The sequence below is a fragment of the Biomphalaria glabrata genome, chromosome 6, assembly GCF_947242115.1.
Source record: "Biomphalaria glabrata chromosome 6, xgBioGlab47.1, whole genome shotgun sequence".
Lineage (NCBI taxonomy): Eukaryota > Metazoa > Mollusca > Gastropoda > Planorbidae > Biomphalaria > Biomphalaria glabrata.
Window position 1 is genome coordinate 16,999,741 of NC_074716.1, and position 24,919 is coordinate 17,024,659.

A 24,919-nucleotide genomic window follows, 5' to 3' on the forward strand; every position below is an offset into this window, starting at 1 on the left:
CCCTAAACAGTAAATAAATTAAATCTGATTGTTTAAAAATTTTGTGGGAACTAGTTTAGTACCATATTGTGCCGCAGCAGTCACGCTTCTGCACGCAATTAGCTTCATAAAAAGTACGTTTAAAAAAAATGTGCGTGATATTTACATACAAAGTGCATTCTTAGTCTTAATTAACAAACATAAATGTTTTCTTTTAATTTTAGCAGCTAGTTGATCAGAAAAAACACAGTTAACTAATATTTATATTTGTTGGGAACATTTCTTGTACATTTTATAAAAATATTTGATACTGAAAATACACAAAAAAATATCTTTCTTTGTTAACACAATGTAACATTATCTCTCTTGCGATGTATTGTTTTAGTATTGCTTTTTGTAGTGAAAAAATCGCTTGCATAATTAATTTTATAAACTAAACGGTTTGCTTTTAGAAAAGAAAAAGTAGCCGTTGCACCTAAACTTTGCAAGCCGCATTACATGGTGAAACAATATTTTTCAATTCTCTTTTATCTTTTGAGATCTGAGTGTGACAGATGGACAGAAGGACATTTTGCACAAACCTAATAGCGTTTTGTTTGGTATCTCGAACATGAGAAAGAAATTGTACTTCACTGAAGGGTGATAAAAGCTGAATTAGTCCTCTTTATAGCTCGCCGCTCTAAAAAACAATATATACAATCTTCTCTAGTCATAAGTATCTTACTACCAGAGTGGTTAGCACGTTGGCCCAAGCAGGCGTAAACCACGAGTTCCAATTTAGGTCGTTCCTTTTTTTTTGTATAAATGCTTTAAAAACCAATTACGGTAAAATCCACCCGTATATCCCTTTCTTCCCCCCCCCCCCCAATATCCTAACTGTTTTAGACAAGTGATAAGATCAAAGTGTATTCAGAAAGCTAAAAGCACGAAATAACAACCAACGGAAAACTATTACTATTATAAATCGCTCAGATTGAGTGTTGCTGGTCTAGATGTATTACAAACTTAATTACATAACTGATCCAAACTAATCCATACAATTACACTTCGTATAAACTTTGTTTCTTTGTAAAGTATCACATTATGTTTTTCTTGTTTACTATTCTAACGTGTAAAACTTCTTCCCTTGACTATCTTTATTTTTTTTAATTATAATTGTCATTTGAGGATAGATGTTACGGACAACTGGATCAGAATACTACTACACAACCTGTTGTATTTAACTAATTATATTCATTTCTGGAAAAGTGGCACCTGTACAGATTGAGTTTTTTATCCAAAAGTGTATTGCGCCTTCTTCTTTATCCAAAAAACATATCTTTGCAAAACAGGATTTCCAGCCTGTAGTTATCAAGTTTAAATACTGATGTAGATTTAATTACGAAGACGAAATTTGTTGTGCTATTGCTAAGACTAGACCGAGAATTCCCGATCTTGTGAAACAGAAATAATGGTCAGTATTATTGTAATGAAGTTTAGAGCATATGATTACTGTGACAAGAGGGACAATAAGGATAGCTACTTTTATTTTCAATAAGAGTTAGTCCCCTTTAGTACTTGATTTAGGTCCCTGTTAACTGTTTACAATTGCCACTCTCTCTCTTGAGTATTTGAGCTGACCAGTGTATTTTGAACAAAGTCTCCATAATGTTTAACTAATACTTGGGTTGTTGTGCTCTAACTGTATTACTCAAGAGGAGTGTGTCACCTCTTTGGGAAGAGTGTTTTGATAACGAGCTAAGTAGACTTTATTTATTTGTTAGTAATAAGTTGGTTTATGTAAATATATGTCTACTTAGTCTCTTATCCTCTCCTGTGTTTGTTTTTTTGTAAAAGACATCTTTTGTTTTGATACGAGACAGTAGTGTGTCTCATGGATGACGTCATTTAATTGTCATGACATGTATTATATTATTGTAAACCATCGTTTTGGTTTTTGAGATGAGACACTATTGTGCCTCTGGTTCTTTGATTATTTTGAACTGAACCTGTCCTACTAGTTTGATTTGTTTCATTATTTCAGTTTCTTTTGATAGCCTTTAGTTCCGTTTTTAGTTTACATGATCTATTTCTTTTGTTTCTAAATAAACTCTTTTTTGTTGCAAGTGAAATCTCAGTATTATTACTGTCTCTGTAATTTTGTATATCTAGAGGATATAGTTAATAGTCTAGATAATATATTTTGAGACCACAGAGTACCACTGGACTGACTTGCCATTACAGCAGAGGTCACTGGTCCTATGATCTAATAGAAATACAACGTCACAATTACCATTAATTAATTGACTAATTGTTTGTTTGTTTTTTGGTTTTTGTTGATTCATGTTTTATCAGGTACAATAAATAATTGTACACAGTTTCAACTTGATACAAGAATGGGTGTGGGAGAAATAAGGTGTTCAAAACTTCTATCAGATAGACAGACATAGTGAGTGAGTTACTATAATAGAGTACAAACGTTCATAACAATGTTAAGAGAAAAAAAAAGAAAAATGTAATTTAATTGTTCATAACCTATTTACTACAGCAAATCTATTTTTTAAAATACTTATTACAGGATATAGAATCCATAGACATGGAAGACTTTCGTCACAACTATGTCAACTTGACCGGCTTCAGGATGGTTGACCCCAGCGACCCTCAGGTCAAGAAAATTATTCAGGACATGGAGATCTACGAAATGCAAAGTGACCTTAGTCTTTTGAATACAACTGGCTATTTATCACTTCCGGTATGTATGCAATGTATAACCACGAATTCTATGTCGCTTGGTGAAAAAGTATAGTTCTGCGTTTCACCATTGTTTGTATTGTGCCAAAAACAAAATTCAACCAATATAAATAAGCTTTAGATTTTTAAGTTATTAACATATCTTTACTAGTTGTTATCAGTGAAGAGAGAGAGAGAGGTATGGTATGTCACGTCACTGTTGGAACTGTTATATTGAGTTTATTTTTAGATTGTATTTCGGTAGCGCAAGGTCATGGTTGTATGTGGTTGACAAGTAATGACATGTTTATTTAAAACACTGACGGTATTTCTATATGCTCTAACAGTAACAATTGTTTGGACATTATTAAAAAAAGAGGAAAAGGTAAATATTTAGGGGACGGATACATTAAGTTTCCAGAGAGCCATGACTAGAGTAAAAAAAATTAAAATAAAAATGTATTGTACATTTACGTAGTGTGTATATTATTAAAGTTCCAGAATAAAAGCCTTGTAGTTATTGAAAAAAGATTTCAGTTTTCAGTTAATACTTTGAAGCAGTAGACTTCATATATCGTTTGAATTTACACAATGTGTCTAAAAGAAAAGTCTGTCCACTTTTTTTTCTCCCACACCCAATCTTGGATCAGGTGAAATTCTGAACAATTATTTATTGTTACTGACAAAACAAGAGTAACAACAATTAGTTAATGGACTATTGGTAATTCGTTATTTTGTTTTGTGTCGAACAAGGGAAAGAAACCGTACTTGACTTATGTCAAGTAGAAATATCCCCCCTCCCCTCGTTTGCAGTGGCCTTAGCCCTGAATGTACATTATGTACAAGTATTATTTTTTTATCCATTAAAAAGCGATCACGGCAACGTTATTTCAGATACCCCCTCTTCCATCCCCCACCTATTTTTTCCAGACTGGTACATACAAATGATAGGGTCTTAGCATTTTGACAAAGCTATAAATATGAATTTGCGCTATTGAAAACCAATGGGTAAAAATATTTCTAATCACACAGAATTATTATTGCTAGTGTAGATCTATTACAAATGGTATGGTATCAGTCCAGAGCGCTAACCGCACGACCAGGCATTGCTGTTAACTTAATAGCAAACTAATAGCCTACTATTGATAAAGAGATATATTACACATTACGGCATGACATCTACCGGATAAGTACTATTGGTCTATTTTATGAAAAAATCGCTTGCATAATTAATTTTATAAACTAAACGGTTTGCTTTTAGAAAACAAAAAGTAGCCATGGCACCTAAACTTTGCAAGCCGCATCGCATGATGAAATAATATTTTTCATTTCTCTTCTAGTATTTGTGATCTTGTGTGACTTACGGATAGACGCACATTTTGCACAAACCTAATAGCGGCTTTTCTCCTTACGGTTGGCCACTTCTGAGGGTACTGAGGAATCGTTTACCTGTGAGTCATCGGCAAAGAAATGGTATAAAATGCCGGTTGGCCGTATGACACCGCTGAGTGGATATGTATACATAGTGAACAGTACTGGGCCTTAGGGTACTCCGTACTTCAAGAGTAAGCTTGTTGATTCTGTCCCGCTAACAACGACACTTTGGGTGCGTTCCGTCAGGTAGGATCCAAGCCACTTTAGGACGACTCCTGCTAAACCAAAAGTTGCAGAGAATCTGGCCATCATAATTTCATGATGCTAAACAAATAGTACAGACAAGCCATTTTAATTTCCGACACTTGTCGATGGCCACATATCAGAAAAGATACAAAAATAAATAAATAAATAAAGAACAATAAACCTTTATTAGAATTTAGTAGATATAGCTGTGATCGCAGCTGCGTATCAAGGATCGACCTCTTCAATCACACTGGGAGTTGCAAAGGGAAAAGATCATCTCACGAGACGTAACATGCCAAAGAGTATGTAAACTAATTCTTGGGATGTATGAATTTTATCCAAAACCTATTCCTGAAAGTTCCGCAGCATTGATAAGACACCAAATTGAATAACTAAATCTAGATTTTAGTCTGTAAGGCCTGCTATTGAGTTCATTTAGATATAGTGTGTAGTCACTTTATAAAGTCAAATACCACAACCATAAAGGGTCGTTGAGGTACTTACTTTCATTTCTCTGTCATACAAATATCTGTTTCATGTTTTATATAAGATGAAAATAGTTTTAGAACTTTTCCTGTGCTTGCCAGTGCACTTCACTGTAAATAAAACGTTTTTCTATTCGGACTCTATTTCTGTCAGACAATTCTAAGACGTTTTGTGGTTCTAAACTTATATTATAGCTTTTATATAGCGCTACTTTCATGCTTATAGCATGCTCAGAACGCTTTTGGTCTAATCTCATTTGTGAACCGGTGGGCAGGGGGGGGGAGGGGGTATCTAGGAGTTGGTTTTCCGTGCTGCCTTTAGGCACTCAGTAACTCTGCCCGAGTAGGGTGTTGAAGCCCCCTTCGATGTAGCCAAGCCAAGCCAAGTTCAAGCGCACTTGGCCTCTCTACCACGCTTCCCACTTGAAATGTTATAAAATTTACAGTACTAAACACATCATCCTATGGTCCTGATAAAATAGCTTGTCATAGAGGTTCCGTTATACGACACCCAACCATACTTTTGGTAGTTTCTGTAACTACTTCCACTAATATCCCCCAAAGAAGTGAAACAATCTCTATGATGTCGGAAACTTCTTTGAGTAGATCTTTGCTAGTGATGGTCTACACCATCGCAAATGTTTAATTTTCTATGGACTGGAAGATGACCGTAAAGTCCAATCCTCGCTTTTAAAAGCCGCCGCATACGTGGCATGGGTAGGTTTAGTCAGTTGCATAATGGCCTGCTTCTTCTCTAAGCTTTTTGTTGGTTCGGCCCTCTTTTACCCTGACCACTCTTCTTATTTCCAATCTCGAGACTCCGAGACTCACAGCTTCAAGCTAGTGCTTTCCAACCGTTAAAGTCGATATTGCATTCCTTGAAGGAGTTCTTAAGAGTGCCTTTATAGCGCTTGTATTGACCTCTTTGGGAGCACCTTCCTGCACACAACTCCTTGTCTGGCATGCGGACTACATGTCCCGCCCATCGAAGTTTGGACCTTTTTACTGTCGCATTGATACTGTTCATGTTGGACAGCATTAAGATTTCTGTATCTGATATGTGGTCAGACCAATGAACCTTATGGCGGGAATATAAGGACAAAGACTCTGATGCACATAAGAGTGACGGGAGAACTACAACATTATAGACTTTTAGATCTATAGATATGCCAAGTCCTCTCCGTTGGCACACTTGTTCTAGATGTCTGCCAAAAGCAGCACTGGCACGCGCAACACTAAGGGTTAGGCCATTCTCTTTGCAAGCCTTAGAGAAGTGGGACATTAGCGGCTGAAGCTTCTCTTGTGAGTGTGGTACTACCTTTGCGTCGTCCGCGAATAGCATATCTCTTTCGAGGGTGGTTCTTATTTTAGTTTTGGCCCTCAGAAAGGTTTACTAAACTGTAAAATAAAGAGTTCCTGCCCGTTAAATCCACTACACACAAATCACTAAAGTTATATATATCATTTCCCTCCCATATTGACTATTATAAATTTAAATTAGTTTCCAAGCAAAAGACTTTAATATATATTAATAACCATCTCTTCGATGGCATAGCAAAGTAGTCGTTCGCCCAGTTTCAAGAATATAAAGGCCTATATCCTTAGATTGAGCATGATAAAAATGTGTAGACGTTATGTTTGCATGATTACACTTTTAAAAAGCATTATTTTTTTATTTTGTGGTTATTATTACATACATTTACATTTTAACTGTAAAAATTGGACTCTGTGTTCATCAATTTTTGATCAGATGAGATCAATTTTATATTTTATTGTCATGGATTTAATTGTAAACATGAGAGAAGTAAAGTATAATTAAAAACCTTCATCCTATGGTCATTACAAAAGCTACACTTGTGATTGTACATGTGTATCTACAATTATTCTTATCTTATCTTATATGATACAGACGTTACTTCAAAAAGAAGATGATTACGTCCTACGCGTCATGCATTTAGTCATGCATATTAACCAATGACATAAACTCCGCCAAGTCACTGGTTTTCCTGGCTAGCTCAGAAACCCATACCATGCTCTAATAGCGCTATTCATAGAACTGTCACAGAAAGCATACCAATACATTAAGAATGCATTTTTTTCTAACCCAAATTGTTGAAAAGACAAAAAAACAACAACAACATTATATTACTGAGCGAGAAGAACATGAAGTAAAACCATTTTTCTATGCATTTTATAACTTTCTTACGGACTTAAATAGCAGTTGCAAAGCTTGAAATAAGTGCCAGTGGCTGCTAGTGAAACAGAGAGCATGCGTCGGGTATTAATATTGGAATAAAGGAAAAATAAGGGAAGGTTAAGTCATAGATATATGATTATCATTTACTCAACATTTATGTTAAAGATAGTACTGAAGTGTTTTCAGTTATTTCATCTTTTTGATTAGTTGTATTTCCATTTGTATATTGTTTTTATTTTTATTTTTCATTATTTATTATCTCAATTCGTTTATTATTTGTTTAATTTTCCTAGTTTATTTACTAATTATCCCCCCTTGTTTATCATCATTTTTTTCCCTTGTCTTAAATTATTTCATCTTGTTTCCTCTTGTTTATCGATGTACAATCTATTGAAACTCTGGAGTGAATGTAGAATAGTTTTTTTATATAATTTTAATAAAAAGCCAGTTAAATCTTACAAGTAGAAAACTGGTTTGTATCATTACTCTATTATCGAGCTATTTCTGATTATAATGTATATATAAAATCTACTTATTTTTGATATTCGTCAAGGAAATATTAAAAAGTGGCTATGTCTGAGTTTTTTACGAATTATAGAGAAAGTTGAAATGATTTTTTTTTGACAAAAGCTACATTGCCCAATAAGTCTATGACACCGTTTTGGGAAGATATAATCAGATTGACCTTTTTTTTAATGTTTAAGAATATTTTTTATAAAAGCTAGAAGAAGTTAATAGGTACTAGAGTAGATTTGCGCGTTGTATTGTCGATATTGCCCGGACGCGTTTCGTTTCTTGTGTCGAAACTAGAATGGGCCGGAAGTATCCTTTTCATTGTAAACCTTTTCCATTTTTCAGTTCTCTTTTTAAATTAAACTGACATTATTATGCTGTGAATTCAAGTGTAACTGACAGAGAGAAAATTATGTGAAAAAAATACGGGGAGTTGGGATCAAACCCGATACAGGCTATAAAAAAAGACCTGAAACAAGCGAGGAAAACTACACATTTACAGTACTTCATTTGACAAGACTTTTAACCGAGATCTGTGTATTTTTTTTAGGACTAGCTTATTTCAATTACCCGCTATTTTCTGATTTAAAATCTTATCTTATCAATCTAATCTATCTTTTTTACCTAACCTTTTCCTATGCCTTAGTCTCTTTGACTATTAACACCATGCAAGATTCGTCAACCCTAGTTCTCCATTCCTCTCTGTCTTTTGCCTTAGTTAAAATCTCTTTCAATGGCAGGCCCATCCATTCTTGTATGTTGTTTTCCCATCGCTTTCTCTGTCTCCCTCCCTGTTCCCTTGAGGAAGGTCTTTGCGAGCCCAGAAGATCTTATAATACGGATTTTTTGTTTTACGATAGTTAGCAGGTCATCATGGGGTCCGATCGCTGCAGTAACCCTGTCTCTAATCTCTTGGTTTGTGATGCGGTCTTTGAATCTGATAGCTAGGATCCTTCTGTAGCATCTCAGTTCCATATGCTAGCATATGCTCGCTCTCTAGCTCTGCAGTCTGCGTCCAAGACTCACAAGCGTATAAAAATGTGGCCATGACCAGGGAGCGCATCAGGCTGATTTTGGTGCCGAGGGCTTAGCATTTGTCTTTCCATATTATTTTAATTTTTGATAGGGCTGCAGTGGACTGTGCAATTCGGGCCAATAATTCAGGTTTTGTTTCCAATAGCTCAGAGGTATTTGAAGCTGCTAACAGTAGTCAGCTTTTCACCTTCAATACTGAAGACCCATTTAAAGCCCTGTTCGCTACTTGTCTTATTTTTTTTGGCATTTATTTGCATACCGTATGCTGGGAAAGTCTTTTCAATGCGCATCACCAAGTCAGCTAGTTCTTCTTCTGTCCCTGCTAGGCCATCAATGTCATCAGCGCAAATGAGTAATTCTTCTTCCTCCAATGCTAACAGTACCTTCATAGCCCTCGAGAGTATCTTCCATTATCCTTTTAAGGAAGATATTGAAGAGTTTTGATGAAAGTAGGCAGCCTTGAACCAGAGGTCCTCTATATTATTGTTGAAGTACACCACACTGGTGACATCCTTGTAGAGGTTAATCTATTTAATCTATCTTTTTATCAACTCTCTCTTTCTCGCTCTAGTACTTTTATATGATACTGCAAGTTATTAAGATTCGTAAGAGAAAACTAAATTTCCTTATATATAGTTTATTAGATTTGAGACAATGAATTTTTTAATTTAAGTAGAGAATGTCAGCCAGTTTACTGTCTACTTCAATATTCTGAAAAAGAAATAAAGAAATGTTTCCAGTGTGTGGATTGATTTTGTATTTAAAAAAAAAATGGATTAAATGCGAAGAAAATAATTAGTTTGTAAAATGTAAAAAAAGTCAAATATACTTACATCCATAGAGACATTTGTAGTCATTAGGGGCACAGTTTGCCCATACGCGTTTCTTTTCTTCAGTGCTTTGAGTCTGGGAATAATAAATAAGCGTTTGAAATTGATTACATAATTAAAAACAAAGGAAAGAGAGCTAATGAAAACTTTGCAATAATGTTCAGACTTCATTAAACATTGATGTAAGAAAAGGAATACCAAATTAATTGAGCTTAATGTAGCAAAAGTGTTCACATTCACATTCAGTTTTGCAAAGGAAAACATTTTTAAAACGACTTATATTTGTAAAGTCTTATGTAGCATTAAGCATCAAAGTGTTTTTTTTTTATTAACAAATATTTAAATATTAAAATGCACCATAAGAAGTAAAGTTTGATTTAAAAAGGAAATCTGTGTATTAAACTCTGTAATCTCAACAATTGAAAACTTTAACTGCAATTAATATTTCCCATTTACTATTAAATATTAGCAACAGTGTTTAATATTTTATAATTCTTACGTTATAAATGCACACTAAAATATTGACAATATCAAAAAAATAAATAAGATACTTATTTTGAAAACAAAAGGTACTATATTAGTCAAAATGTTAATATTCGCATTCTTTTAACTTAATTTTTAAGCTATATAAATAAATTTCTATTTTATGATTAATTTATTTAAATTACACAAGTTTTAGCATTTAAACACAGAATCTTTAAAGATCTTTTTCTACGTTTTTTAATGAAGATTAATTTAAAAAGATATCTTTTTATTAAAAAGCTAAATTTATTTAATAATATTTTAATGTTATATTTAGATGTATATGTATATATATTTCTTATTAACCTAAATCGTACATTGTAAATGTAAAGATATAGATTCTGTTCGTAAAACAAATGCAAATGATACGTTTGCACATAATAAAAATAAGTTGATTCTTAACACAAATTATGCCTTATATATGCTGAGTCAATTAAAAAAAACACCTCTTACCAGCTCTGATTCTACAGCGTTATTTTCATTCACTGCTCTAGTCTCTTCAGCTAACATTTCACCATAGACAGCACAAGATACCAGCAAAATGGTCAAGAGAATGATTGCCTTCATTGTTGGAGCTTGATAGCTAAAAAAAGGATTATATTTAATGTTACCTGCATTACCTGCAAAGTGCTTTACACGGCATTCTTTAGAATGTTCAAAAACTCCACGCAAAGTGAGAAAAGATTTCTCAATTTTCTAGTTTGCCTAGTTATTCTATAGAAGGACTAGAACTGCTTAGGGCAATTTGTGAAATGTCGATTTAAGATGAATTTTATTATTTATTATTTAAAAATTTTTCTCGCAATAGAATTTCTTTTTCACTTAATCTAAATAACTAAACCCTTTTCTTTAAAATGTTGAGTTTCTTTAATTGCATCACTATGATGAGTTGTGAAAGAAAATGTAACACCAATAAGTAAGCAAGGCAAATACGACTACCAAAAAGGAACAACTATTTATTGATTTAACAACTGATCAAATTTTTTATTGTAATAGTCAATAAACTTACATTAATCAGACATATATATATATATATAAAATATACAGAGAGATAGAGATAGATAGATAGATAGATAGATAGATAGATAGACAGATGAAGAGAGAGAGAATCGATTAAAAGATATATTAGATATATATATATATAATCTATTCGTGATACAAACATAGCGAAATTTCCTATCCGGAATAGTCTGTCAATATCTCAACGTTCATATTGAGTACTATATATACATTATAACAACTGACAATCATGATGTATTACCGTTAAAAAAACAACAACTCGCTCGACATATGGATACAATATGACGTAAATGTGACACACTTTATTATTTATAACCCCTTATCTGTCTTATTTTTCTACCCTCATAGAATGTACTTATAATTAATGTGAAACATTAGCTGATACACATTCTGAATGTTTAAGCAATAAATCTTTGGGCTGGTGATCCATAGGAATTGAAGCTTGGTTCATAATTTTCTCAAAACAGAAATTGTAGAATCTTTAAACTCAAAATTATATACTTGTAAGTTGGGTACTAGGCATTAATTAATAGCGTAATAGGGGAAATTTCGTTTGCAGAATAGGAATGACAAAGTCACTCTTGGTCTTCTACTTTTCGTCTTTCAAGTTTATATTTATAATGATAGTGATCTCTCCTTTATCGTAATTGAAATATATGCAAGAATACATAAAAAAAAAAAAAAAAAAAATTTCGAATAAAAAATATGCAACATTGTTTGACCATACATGAATCATTTTAAACAATATTAAATAGTTAGTTTTAGTTAATACACTTGTGTGCATCCACCTCTATACTGCTATTTTGGATAAAAAATGAAATGAAAAAAAATAGTAATATAAATTCGTAGTTTTAATAGCATTTAGATAATATTAACCTTTAAAGAAATATATTTAAATAGCAGATTATCTTCTTATTTTATTTTGTCTAATACAATACAGATCCTAATTTAAAAAAAAACAGCAAAGTAGAAAAATACTTTAAAAAAAAATAAAGCTTATATCACTGGCGGATTCAGAACTTTGGAGTGGGGGGAGGGGGGCGATTTTTTTCCAAACCCTAACCCTAACGCCCAGTAAACCCTAACCCTATGCATAAACGTGCGTACAGCATATATAAATCTTCGGCGAAAAAAACAGAAAAAAAAAGTCTTTCTCTTGCAAGCTTGGGGGTCTGCGAGAGCGCTGTAAGCTTCTTCAGTGGGGTTCCAAAAGCGTTTTCTTGCATTTTTCTCTGCAGAAACGCATTCTTCTGACATCTACAGCTCATTATTTATCAGTGGGGTTCGGGGCTTCGCCCCGCCGCCAAAAGCGTTTTCTTGCATTTTTCACGGCTGAAACGCATTCTCCTGACATGTACAGCTCATTACTTATTAGTGGTTTTCGGGGCGAAGCCCCGCCGCCAAAAGCGTTTTCTTGCATTTTTCAATGCAGAAACGCATTCTTCTGACATCTACAGCTCATTATTTATCAGTGGGGTTCGGGGCGGAGCCCCGACGCCAAAAGCGTTATCTTGCATTCTCCTGACATCTACAGCTCATTATTTAATAGTGGTGTTCGGGGCGAAGCCCCGACGCCAAAAGCGTTTTCTTGCATTTCTCACTGCAGAAACGCATTCTCCTGACATCTACAGCTTATTATTCATCAGTGAGATTAAGGTTTTGAGGATCGCCGCCGAAAAAAAAAATTCGATTAATAATATTCAATAAAATTCTAGCATACATTGTGAGTTATAGTCCTAAATTTATTTAAATAGAAAAATATGAGATAGAGTAAAGGTTAGAAAAAGTCGACTAGGAAAAGATTATCTGGCTTTTGAACTCATCTCAACCGTGACTGTTATATTGAAAAATGAAAACTATTAATTCTCGCTCCTTTTTATAATTTCTGCTATTGATTGCATTTTGCATTAAAGAATAGGGGTTGTGCGACTCGATATAAGAATTTACTTTATAGCATATATAAATTATATTAGTGACAGATTTTTTTTAATTTTGTAATTTCTTACTATAATACAAAAAGAAAAAGTATTGATTTGTGCGATGGGGGGAAGGGGATTGCATGTATCGCACTTCCACCTGTTTATATTATATAGATATTCGACTAATTTTGTTCACATACTATGATTTCTCCATAAAAGTAGGACCGCCCCCCCCCACTCAAAGGGTTTAGATGGGAAGGGCGGTGAAGGTATTCGCTCTTCCCATTCCAATCGGCCAACAGGTGAACGAAATTACGTAAAGACCGGTTAAAATACCAATAACAAGTTTTAATCATATAGATATTTAATTGATTCTGTTAGCAAGCTGTGATTTCTACAAATAAATAGGACCGCCCCCCCCCAGTCGAAAGTTTATGGTGGGGGGGGCGGATTAATGCCATCGCCCCCTCCCGACCCTACCAAATCGGCCAAAATACTAGAAGGGGGGGGCGAAATAATCTAAAAATAGGTTGAAATATAAATAATTAGTATATATTATTAACATAAGTAATAAGTTCGCATACAAATTGTGTGAATTCTATACTATAATTCATACGCCCCCCTCCTTCGGGGGGGGGGGGGTCGGCCGAGTGGGGGGGGGGGCGATCGCCCCTACCGCCCCCCCCCCCCCTGGATCCGCCAGTGGCTTATATTAAGTGTAGTTTTGTCAATAAGTTTCGACCAGTCATGTATTCAAATTTGTAAAATATCTAGACTAACAATAATAAGTCGGTGCGATTAGAAATATTATTGATTAATATAATATTGTTTAGCTCACTTCCATGCTTTTAACTTTGTCAATACGGTATAATCCTTTTACTTGTCCGGACAAGTAGGGGTAGAAAGAACGGAATATCTGGGTGATCACTTTTCAAATGTATTTATAAAAAAAAACGATGAACGGCTTGAATTAGTGCTCGTGATCTGCCTTCTTAAGCCAAGACGGTAACCACTATACTAGGGGAGTACATATAAGAAATTAAAGGTTTTATAGTTATCAATGTTAGTTTCAGTTTTCTCTCTTACAATGTATAAAATTTACTAATTCAAGTTATACCATATATCAATCAAATACAATTTCATTCTTTTGTTCGAGAAAAACAACTACCAATAATTCATTAACTATTTTATTTTTATTCTTGTGTTATCAGGTAAAAACAATAAATGTGCAAAGTTTCAGCTTGATCCGAGATTGGGTTTGGGAGAAATAACTTTAAAAACTTTTTATCAGACAGACAGATTAAATTGATATAAACTTTGTTCAAATATGATTATACCATAAGCGTGTCCCTATGTCAATATAGTCATTCATGTTATTTGTGACTTTAAGTCATTGTTTTTCCTGGCTGACTTAGGCAACCCATTCCATGCTGTTATAGAGAAGAGAGCATATTTCTACTAGATATACCTAGCATAGCCTTTATCTTTGTGTCTTTCTGAGTATTTTATTAGATTTTGTTTTTTAATTTGAAGATTATGGTTCAGTGTTTTATGTATCAACCCTACTTTACTTTTATGTCTATCCTGAATGGTCTCTACATTTAATGACTTTACATGATGAGGTGTTACTCTAATAAATGTGAATATTCGATTTGTTTTAATCTCACTGCTCTATTTTTTTGTTAATTCAAGTTTATTAATGTTTTCTTGAGGGGTTCAAAAAAAAGGATGCATAATCTATTATCCGCTTAACGAAGATTAAATGACATTTTAGATTTTATGTTAGTAATTGATTCGTCATCATCATCATCATCAAACTCCATTTGAGTGAGGGCTTGAGAGGCTCAAATCCTCTCTTGCAAAAGCCCTGAACAGAAACCCTGCTGTCTTGCGTAGTGCATAAATGTCGCAATATAGGTCGAGAATTTTTGGTTTCCTAGACCTGTCGAGACGGTCTGGGGCAGTCAAACAGAATATGAGGCACGGTTTCCTCTTCTTCGACGCAGCGGGGGCACCGTGAATCGAAATTTGGCCATAGCCGTGAGAAATATGAGCCAACAGGACAATGGCCTGTCTTGCACTGTGCTATAATAGCTTGCTCAGGCCTGCGCTCCCAGACTTTTGGGACATGTCCCAGCACTCAAACCACTTTTCCATTTTGTTTTTTGAATTATAGCCAGAGCATGATGAAAACTTACAGCCTGTTGGGTGGGTGGAATTTGCCCTCCCTGAAGGGTCAAGGAGTCTGCAATAGTGTTGCAAGTCACACCTATGTGACTCGGTACCCGCTGCATTATTACAGGGGTGGCATAGCGTTGTTTGATGTTATGTGAAGCCATGATGACAGTGTCGATATTGGGAAGCCATGGTCCGGGTCTTTGCAAAGCCTGTAGTACAGATTTTGAGTCAGTGACAACAATCTGTGTTGCTCTCAAATGTCCCTCGCCGAGTTGAGAGTCAATGACTTTTAAGGCTTCACAGACTGCCATGGTCTCCGCATCGAAACTGCAAACACTACCACATGGTCCAAAGATTTTGACTGAGTGAGAGCCATGAAAGTCGATGTAGGATTCATAGCCTGCTCTTCCAGAATCTATTGATGCCGACCCATCAGTGTATGCAAAAAGGTATTAATGGTCTCCAATGCTAGAATTTTAAGGTCGTTAGATGAACGACTTAGCTTAGTGGCATTAGGGTCTACTAGTATGTCTAGTATGTCTAGGGTCGTTGGGGGACGCCAAGGGGGAAGGGAATGTAAACGTTGAATGTTTTGTCGGTTGGTGGAGATCAAGCTTTTTCAGATAGTCTAGTGGCATGATGCATAACAGACTGCATCTTAATACGTCTTCTGCATCTCCAACCATCCACTAGTTTTCTAGCTGGGAGGTATTCATGCAGCCTTTTATACCGCTCATAGCAGGTCAGTGCAGACCTTTCCCTCCAAAGGTTTAGCGGACCTATATTAGCCATTGTTTCAGCCGCATTTACTAGACTTGTCCTAAAGGTTCCACAGACAAATCTTAGTGCTTGGGACTGTATTTTATCAAGTTGTTTAAGAGCAGTCCTAGAGCCATAAATTTGCACAGGTAGGCTGTAGTCTATCTGTGATCGGTCCTAAATACAGGGACCGGAGCATGTCTTCTCGGGCTCCCCACTTCGTGGATGCCAGCTTCCGCACAATGCAAAGTTTCCCTGAGGCCTTTCTTGCAACATCCTGGATGTGCTCACACATTTTTAGTTTACGATCTAAAGTTACACCAAGGTACTTAAGTAGCTTTTCCATGCTGAGAGCCACTCCGTTGAGGGAGAGCTGGAAAGGTTGCCCGAGAATGCCAGTCCCGAGCGTGAACAGAGAATAGACCGTCTTGGAGGTGTTTATGTCTAGCCTTCATTTTTGTGTGTATGAGCAGAGCGTATGGAGATCTTCTTGAGACATTTTTTGTATAGAGGTTGCGCTCCTTCCGGATTTCCAAATGACAGTATCATCAGCATATATCAGCTTTTGGCATTTTGCTGAGCCGGTAGGTCATTTATGAAGGCCGTGAAAAGGGCGCATGACAGGACGGAGCCCTGGGGGAGGCCGTGCTCGAGGGTCATTTCCCCTTAGACTTCTCCGTACATTCTTGTTCCTATTGTACGCTCTTGGAGGAAGTCTCTAATTCAGTAATATATCCGTCCCCGCACCCCCACGGCTCTTATCTCATGAAGCAAACCAGGCCGCCTGTTTTAAGTCAATGAAGACTGCGTATGTACTTTCGGTCCTTTGGAATCCATCTGCTACGCTCTGCACAAAGATGTTGACCGTATTAACTCTTGCACTGGTCTCTCCGTCTCGTCTCGGACTTGTACTGAGCGTCGTTTACAAACCGTAGATCGGAAGTTGTGTCTCACTCGTCTCTGTTACCGTCATATGCGTATTTCATTTAATATTGGATTAAATTTTTTAATTGTCAAAATACCTAATAGTTTAAAATTAATTATTGGCCTTTCATCTGTGTAATATTGGATAGCTAATATTAGTTGTTGCCTCCGCCTGAATATAGTCAACACTGTACGCAAGACACAGCAAAGGGGTGACCAACATTCATATCTTCGAATTGATTTTTTAAATATTATATTACTTATTTCGCAGTATAATTATTAGCTCTGTTTTGAGTAATAATTAAGTACAATCTACATTGTTAACTTTATTGAAACATAATTATTAAATTATTTGAGTTTCGCTAAAGCCATATTGAAAAAAAACGATTTTAATGTCTATTTCCATGAACGAAAAAGGCCCACTACAAAACGAATTCATGAAATCAAGAATGTTCTTATAAATGTAAGATTATTTTTTTAACTATATTTATTACCTAAGTAGACAATGCCTTTATGTTATAACTGGAGAATGAAAGGCCTAATGTTTTACGTGGATCCAAACTGCATGTTTCATACTGTATGAATAAACAACTTACAAAGATTTCTACTTAAATTGATTTGTATTTTTGTGTTTACAATGCTTTTATCTCTCACTCTGTCTGTCTGTCCATTTGTCTGTCTATCTGGTAAAAGGTTTGTACCCAGCATTTCTCCCACACTCTTTCTCGGATCAAGCAGAAACTTTGGACAGTTATTTATTGGTATAGAGAGGACATGAATATTAATTAACAAAAAAAAAGAAAAAAAAAAAGAATAACCAATTAGTCTATACATAATTGTAGGGGCAGAGTTTTTTCCCTTAGAGAAGCTTAAATTGTAAAAAATAGACTTTTTAAAGAAATTTAGCTTGATTTTTCAACAGTAGCTCTTCTCCAAAAGTATTTTACGAGATCACAGTTTCATTCGTCATTTTTTAGAACAGTAACAATAATTGGATAAGGATGTTGTAATGATAACAAATCAACGTTATATATAGGAGAAATAAATGTCACAGCACCAACACATTAAGAATGTATTCTATTCCGACCTAACTTGTTAAGGAAAAAAAAAGGACATTGTACTGCGGAAATATTTGCTGTTTTTATCTCTAAGTGATAAGATCAAAAGAGTGAAACCATTTTTCTTTAAATTTTATAATTTCTTATGTAATTTTCTAGCAATCGCAAGACTTGAACAAAGTGCCACTGCTGAAGTAAGAAATAGTGTGCAAGCATTCGAATCTTGAATGATAGAATAATGGTCTATAATTTGAATAAAAAAGCCAGTTGAATCTTTCAAGTAGAAAACTGGTGTTTATCATTCAGTGGCGTAGCTAAGGTGGGGGAAGGAGGATGGAGAATTTGAAAATCCACCCGGGCCCCCACTTGAAGGGGGCCTTCAAATGAGTGTTCGAAACTGGTTTTTACATTAAATATTTATTATTACGCAAAATGCAGGGGTCCCCAATGAGGTCAAGCCCCCCACCCCCGGCCCCCAAATGATGGCAAATTCATAGTAACGCCACTGTTATCATTATTCAATATCGAGCTATTTCGACTGCATGGATTATCATAAAATCTACTTATTTCTTCTCTGTCTACTTATTTCTTCTCTGTCTACTTATTTCTTCTCTGTCTACTTATTTCTTCTCTGTCTACTTATTTCTTCTCTGTCTACTTATTTGAGTATTTGACAACACAATATCAGAAAGTGATTATGTTTTGAGTTTTTTCACCAATTATAGAGAAAAGTTGTATTGTTTTTTTTTTGTTTGTTTTTTTTGGCAAAAACTACATTGCCCAGTAAGTCTATGACACTGTTTTGGGGCTATGTAAGTAGATTGACCTTTTTTATTGTTTAAGAAATATTTTTAAACGCCAGAGGAAGTTATTAGGTACTAGAGAAGATCTGCGCAAACCATGGTCAATATTCCGCGGACGCTTTTTCCTTTACCGAAACAAGTGTGTAAAACTACACATTTACAGTACTTCATTTGACGTTTCTTTTACCCAAGATCTGTGTAGTTTTTAGGACTAGCTTATGTAGTGATCTTAAAAAATAAATGTTATTAACCAGAACATTCGTAAAATTAAATTAAATAATATAAGACCTAAACAAAAAAGTATTTTTCATCATAGCATTCGTTATGACGCTACCAGCACATTCTTTCAGACATTTCTTCCTTAATGTAATGTAATGTTATGTTCTCTTATCTTATCCTATATTATATTATGTATCTATCTATTTATATCTATCTATCTATCTATCTCTATCTATCTATCTATCTATCTATCTATCTATATATATATATATATATATATATATATAATTAATCTATCTATCTATTTAATATATGTAATATATATTTCAATCAATTCTCTCTCTCTCTCTCTCTCTTTCTCTCTCTCTTTATCTGATACCGCCAGTTATTGAGAATCTTAAAAGAAAACAAAATTTGCTTAAATAATTTATTAGATCTTAAACAACGAATGTCAATTATTAGAGAATGTCAGCCACTTTCCTGTCTACTTCAAAGTTCTGAAAAAAGAAATGTTTCCAGTGTGTATTTAGAAAAAACGACATAAACATATATAACAAAATAACATAAACATAAATTATTGAACTCGTCACTCTTTCTATGTTATAGATATTTTATTAATGTTGCTAATTAATTAAAACTTACGAGCTTTACATATAAAGGTAATTATATAATCATAAATAAGAAAAGAAAAACAAATATGATTTTAAAGCAGGTCTTTTTGACGTACTCAATGGTAAATAACGTAACATTACTTGCCTAATCACATGATGTCTGCATAATGATTTATAATCCCTAGTAGATTGATTTTATTTAAAAAAATAAATAAATAATCAGTTTGTAAAATTTTTAAAAAAATTCTAATATACTTACATCCATAGAGACATTTGTAGTCATTAGGGGCACAGTTTGCCCATACGCGTTTCTTTTCTTCAGTGCTTTGAGTCTGGGAATATCAAATGTGCGTTAGAAATGCTGATGTATATTCACTAAATAAAATAATTAGCAAAAGAAAAAAAAATTGCAAGAACGGTTTGATTTGTCTTTAAAAAAATTGATTTTAAAAAATAACTAGTTAGTTGTAGTTTTTTTTTTTTTAAGAAAAAGGATACCAATTTAATTAAACTTAATTGTAATAAAAGTGAAAACGTTTACATTCATGTTTGAAGAAGAAAACATTTTTAACAAACTTTTAAAATATTCAAAATTAGTTCAATATTAAAATAAACAATAAAAAGTAACCTTTTTTAAAAAAAAAAACACTAAAAAAAAACAACTTGTCTTTTAAAATTAATTTTATATCAACTATTGAAAACTTCAATAGTCTTATATAATAGGTTTAAAATAATTTATCACATGCACCATTAAATAATTACTACATCAATACCAGTAATCGTAATAATATTTATATTTCGCGAGATACACCCTTTTCCAGATTACACAATTACGGCTGATGCATAATGCCGCGCGTAACATTGGCGTTTTGCACATTGAATAACACCCCAAAATGACAATTTTTGTGTATATTTTAAGGACTTTTTCGTATATTTTGCGATTTCGATAAATCGACAGGAGGGCACGGGAAATCTGTTTTAAGTTATAAAATGGTTTAATTTAATAATTTATACACCTTGAATTAGAGCAAATCCTATCAAAGTACGGGGCCCACTGCGATCGTATAGGTTGCAGTGGCCTAAGGCCGGCCCTGCAAAATAGCGGTGTATGCTACGCCGCCGGTCGACTAGTAATATTAATATCTTATATGTGCGGAGTCAATTGAAAATACACTTACCAGCTCTGATTCTACAGCGTTATTTTCATTCACTGCTCTAGTCTCGTCAGCTAACATTTCACCATAGACAGCACAAGATACCAGCAAAATGGTCAAGAGAATGATTGCCTTCATTGTTGGAATCTGGTAGCTGAAAAACAAGTTTTTATATATGTATATATAGTCATATTTTTTTTAGATTTATTTACTTCATATATATATATATTAATTATAAAAGCTTAACATATTATAAGTAGTACTATTAAAATTCGTGTTACTAACATAGCGAAATTTGAGATTCAGATAAGTCTATCAATGCCACAACGTTTGCATTGAGTACTATATATACATTATAAGAACTGACAAATCATGATGTATTACCATTGAGTTTTAAAAACAATCCATCGCACCGACATATCAATATGTAGTCTGACGTCATTGCGACACACGTTATTATTTACAGCTTCTTATCTTTCTTATTCAACCCTCATAGAAATGAGCTGTAATTATTATAAACCACACCTTCACCTTCACCTATCCTTTTAGTCCCATGAACCGTTGGGGCACCACACAAGATCTGTCAACCTTCTTTCTCAAGTCCTTTCTGTCTTTTTGTCTTGGGTAAAATTTCAATGGCTGCCTGGTCGTGAGGTTTGCGCGCTGGACTGTCGTTCGGATTTATCGATAGTCGAGGGTTCAAATCCTGCCCGCTCCCATCCCCCGTCGTCCTGTGGGAGGTTTTAACTAGGAAGTAAACTATCTTCAACTCTGAAGGAACATCCGAAATATGTAAAACATTTTACAAACAAACAATCAATGTGAGACCTGTCCATTCTTTGATGTTGTCTTCCCATCGCTTTGTCTGTCTTCTACTTCTTCCTGGTGCTGTTCCCTGCAGGATCGGCTTTGCGAACCCTGAAGACCTTTTGATGTGGCCATAGATGTTTGAGTTTACGTTTTTAGACAGTGGTTTGCAAGTCATCGTAGGGTTCAATTGCCGTATTAATCCTGTCTCTAATCTCTTCATTCGTGATGCGGTCTTTCCAAGTGACGCCTAGGATTTTTCTGTAGCATCTTAGTTGTTAAGAAGGTCTGCAGTCCAAGATTCGCATGCATACAATAATGAGGCATTGACCAGGGAATGCTTTAAACTTATACCATCTTATCAGACTAGTACAATATCTGTCCCCTGTTTGAGATAACAAACAAAATAATTAATTACCAATTGATAATTAACTATTTATTTTTTTAATTCATTCTAGTGTTGGCATGTAAAAGAATTATTGTTCAAAATTTCAATTTGATCCGAGATTGGGTGTGGGAGTAATAAGGTGTACAAACCTTTTACCAGACAGACAGACAGAATGAGATGATATAAGGTTTGTAAAAACAGTAGTGCTAAGGTTTGTAAAAACAGTAGTGCTAAAGTTTGTAAAAACAGTAGTGCTAAGGTTTTTAAAAACAGTAGTGCTAAGGTTTGTAAAATCAGTAGTGCTAAGGTTTGTAAAAACAGTAGTGCTAAGGTTTGTAAAAACAGTAGTGCTATAGTTTGTAAAAACAGTAGTGCTATCTCCTATATCGTAAATACAATACTTGTCAGCGCAGTTAATTTTTCCGTTATGTTTTATTCAATTTTTTATGTTCTTTAAAAATATGCTCCCTAGTGTTTATATGTGTGATATATATGTATCATTCTTGTTTCAGCTTTAGCTTCACACTTGTTTAAGTGTTTACAATTTAATTGCTACCTACTCACTGAAGCTTCTATATAATAATAATAATTATAATCGTTATTGTCCGTAAGGAAATTTGTCTTACAATTTGTGCATTATACCAAACAAAACATTACAAGTATTAAAAAAAAATGTAGTATTTATGCTGTTCGATTTGGTGTTGTTTTTTTTTAAAATAAGTTCCCTTTCAGGCCTTCGATCTATGGAGCAAATGTTTTCTCTTGATGTGGTCTACCGGTAACGAAGCTGTCATGTAGCCAGCACAACGACGAACCGCCTTTACTTTTCCCCAAGTAACGCCACATACATTTGACTTTGATGTAGACGTCCTAACGATCCTGAAACAAAAAAAATCCCAGTCTTTACAAGTATTCGGAAGCCAAATGCTACTAGTCCACCGCGCCTCTAGTGAGAGATATTCAGTTAAAATTAAGCTAATGTTTGTCGAATGTACGCCTATTGGCTGTCTGTGTTGGCTGTGTTAAAATTATTGGTGATAACAGGTGTGGCGAGTTGGGGCGTGGCTGGGCGGGTCACGTAGCCGTTGACTTCTACATGGCGATTGCATGCTTGTGAATGATACAAGTCAGAAAGATGTTTTTCTAAATGGTCTAGTTTTGTGGTTGTTTCGCTTAGCGCTGTGTTACGGCTAGGCTGTGTTAGCTGAGGGACACAGGTCCCTAAAACTATCTTTATAAATGTAGTATGCTTGTCTGATTCTCCTTCATCGTGCTTGAAATATATGCGAGAATACTTTTAAGTGAAATGAACCATGTTTTTTAAAAATAAATTTTGCAAGCTATTTTGACAACAGATAAACTATTTCAAACAATAGTAATATTTAATAAACCATAAGATATATAGTTTGTTTTTTCTAGTGGTCGCATATGAAAAATTGAGTCAAATACCAATTTTGTCTCTAGTATTTGTAAAATAAATGCAATAAAAATTAGTATGCATTCTTAGGTACAATAGCAAGCACACAATATTAACCTATTTAAATACAAGAAAAACATATTATTTTGAAGGCAATATCCCCACTATTGAACCTTTAGCAAGATACAAACAATTTTAAAATATTTGAATTAATTCGGGTGTTAAGCCCTATGAAATCAACAGCTGCTTCATTGCCTTGAAGTTGAACGTCCGCACTTTCTGAATCTGCCAGCGGGGAATACATACCTAAGCAACTTTATTGGTATGATTATTATATGGACATCTGGGTCGAACACTAGAGCTAAAGTTTCGATTTAGAATTTTTAAGATCTAGTCTAGATGTGCCTCTAAATCTAGAATGTAGATGTAATCTATATTAGATTTACGTAAACATATAAGACATGCTAATAAACTTCACTAAAATTGAAACAACTTTAAATTTACTGTTTTCGCATGATTATGGTAATACGACTTGCAAATCTTTAGCCAAATTTACATTTATTTATTTTTATTTTGAAAAATTATAACGGTCAAACTAGAGTTTTCCTCATGTGGCCAACGAGCTAGTAATTTTTTCTCAGCGATATACATTAACTGTTAAATTTGTAGGAAAATCGTTAGAGCAGTATTCGAGATCAGCATCCACCCTCCATGAAGGAGTGACTTGACTAGAGGTATTATAAAAAATATTTAAAAGCAGTTTGTGTTAAACAATGGGCGTAGCCGGGGGGGTTGGGGCTCAACCACCTTCTCCAACCCCCCCGAAAGAAGTCCTCCCCGGGGGAAGAGGTATTTGTGATTGATTTTTTGCTTTAATATTGTCAATTTTATGTGAGATTAAATGTTAAAATATAACTTGCCCCATCTCAGCTAAGGTGGGGGGGGGGTAGTTTAAAATCCCGCGCCTAGAGAGCTTTAAGTTAAAACCCCTACAGATTTGAGTTTAACACCCTCCCCCTCCAGAGTGGTTTGAAGCTAAAAACTATTTCTTCAATTTAAAATTAAAGCAAACTATAGACACACAATTCTATGAGTGTAGCCAATGGAGGTTTGGTGGCTTTAAGTTTACTCCCTCCCCCCTCCAGATGGATATGAGTTTACACCCCCCTCAGAGAGTTGTGAGATGAAAATATATATATTATACATATTATATAATACATAGTATATATATACAGTGCTTTTTGTCACTGTACGCACCGGTACAACGTTCTGGCACCTATTTCAATGTGGTGAAAAAATTAACTTTTCTTGTATTTTAACTTTTATTGTTAATTTATTAGTAGTTAAAAATTAGGCAATCCTTCACTGAGTACCGTCACCTACTTTTTGTACAAAAAAAAGCACTGTATATATATATAAATATATGGTGGGGGGAGACAAAAATCCTCCAAGTCCCTCCACCTCCCCCGGAAAACTCCAGGCTATCCTCAGTTAATCTGTAATTGTTGTTGAGATATTAGCACGAGTTTTGTGCAAAGTAAAGTGTGAGTAGGACTGTGAGCTTAGGAATAACATACTAAATTACGATTATAACACTTTTCATGTTTAGGTTTCATACTCGACTGTGAATGACCAAGTAAAACTGGCTTGCTATGTAGTCCTGTACTTAGTGTATTTAATGCACTGATTAAGTGCATTGAATATAGATCTATGTCATAAAGGGGAATGCTCCCTTCTTATATATATATATATATATATTTTTTTTAATGTAA

At 34.4% G+C, this 24,919-nt stretch overlaps 1 protein-coding gene and 2 long non-coding RNA genes across 3 annotated transcripts in view; 1 reads left to right on the forward strand and 2 right to left on the reverse strand.

The window, feature by feature from the left end:
• Nucleotides 1-24,919, forward strand: part of LOC106079962 (glutamate receptor ionotropic, kainate 2-like) — a 312,000-nt gene that overhangs the window by 231,486 nt on the left and 55,595 nt on the right. The window contains exon 7 of the mRNA XM_056032977.1: nt 2,537-2,710. Within this exon, the coding sequence (XP_055888952.1) occupies nt 2,537-2,710 (174 nt within the window). The remainder of the gene's footprint in view (nt 1-2,536; nt 2,711-24,919) is intronic.
• LOC106076768 (uncharacterized) lies at nt 9,156-11,144 on the reverse strand. The gene is made up of 4 exons (XR_008778551.1): nt 11,054-11,144; nt 10,344-10,473; nt 9,372-9,444; nt 9,156-9,249 (listed from the first exon to the last, which is right to left on the reverse strand). It is a non-coding gene; the product is annotated as an uncharacterized LOC106076768 (long non-coding RNA).
• On the reverse strand, nt 19,184-20,915 carry LOC129926808 (uncharacterized). The gene is made up of 4 exons (XR_008778550.1): nt 20,821-20,915; nt 20,560-20,689; nt 19,641-19,713; nt 19,184-19,267 (listed from the first exon to the last, which is right to left on the reverse strand). It is a non-coding gene; the product is annotated as an uncharacterized LOC129926808 (long non-coding RNA).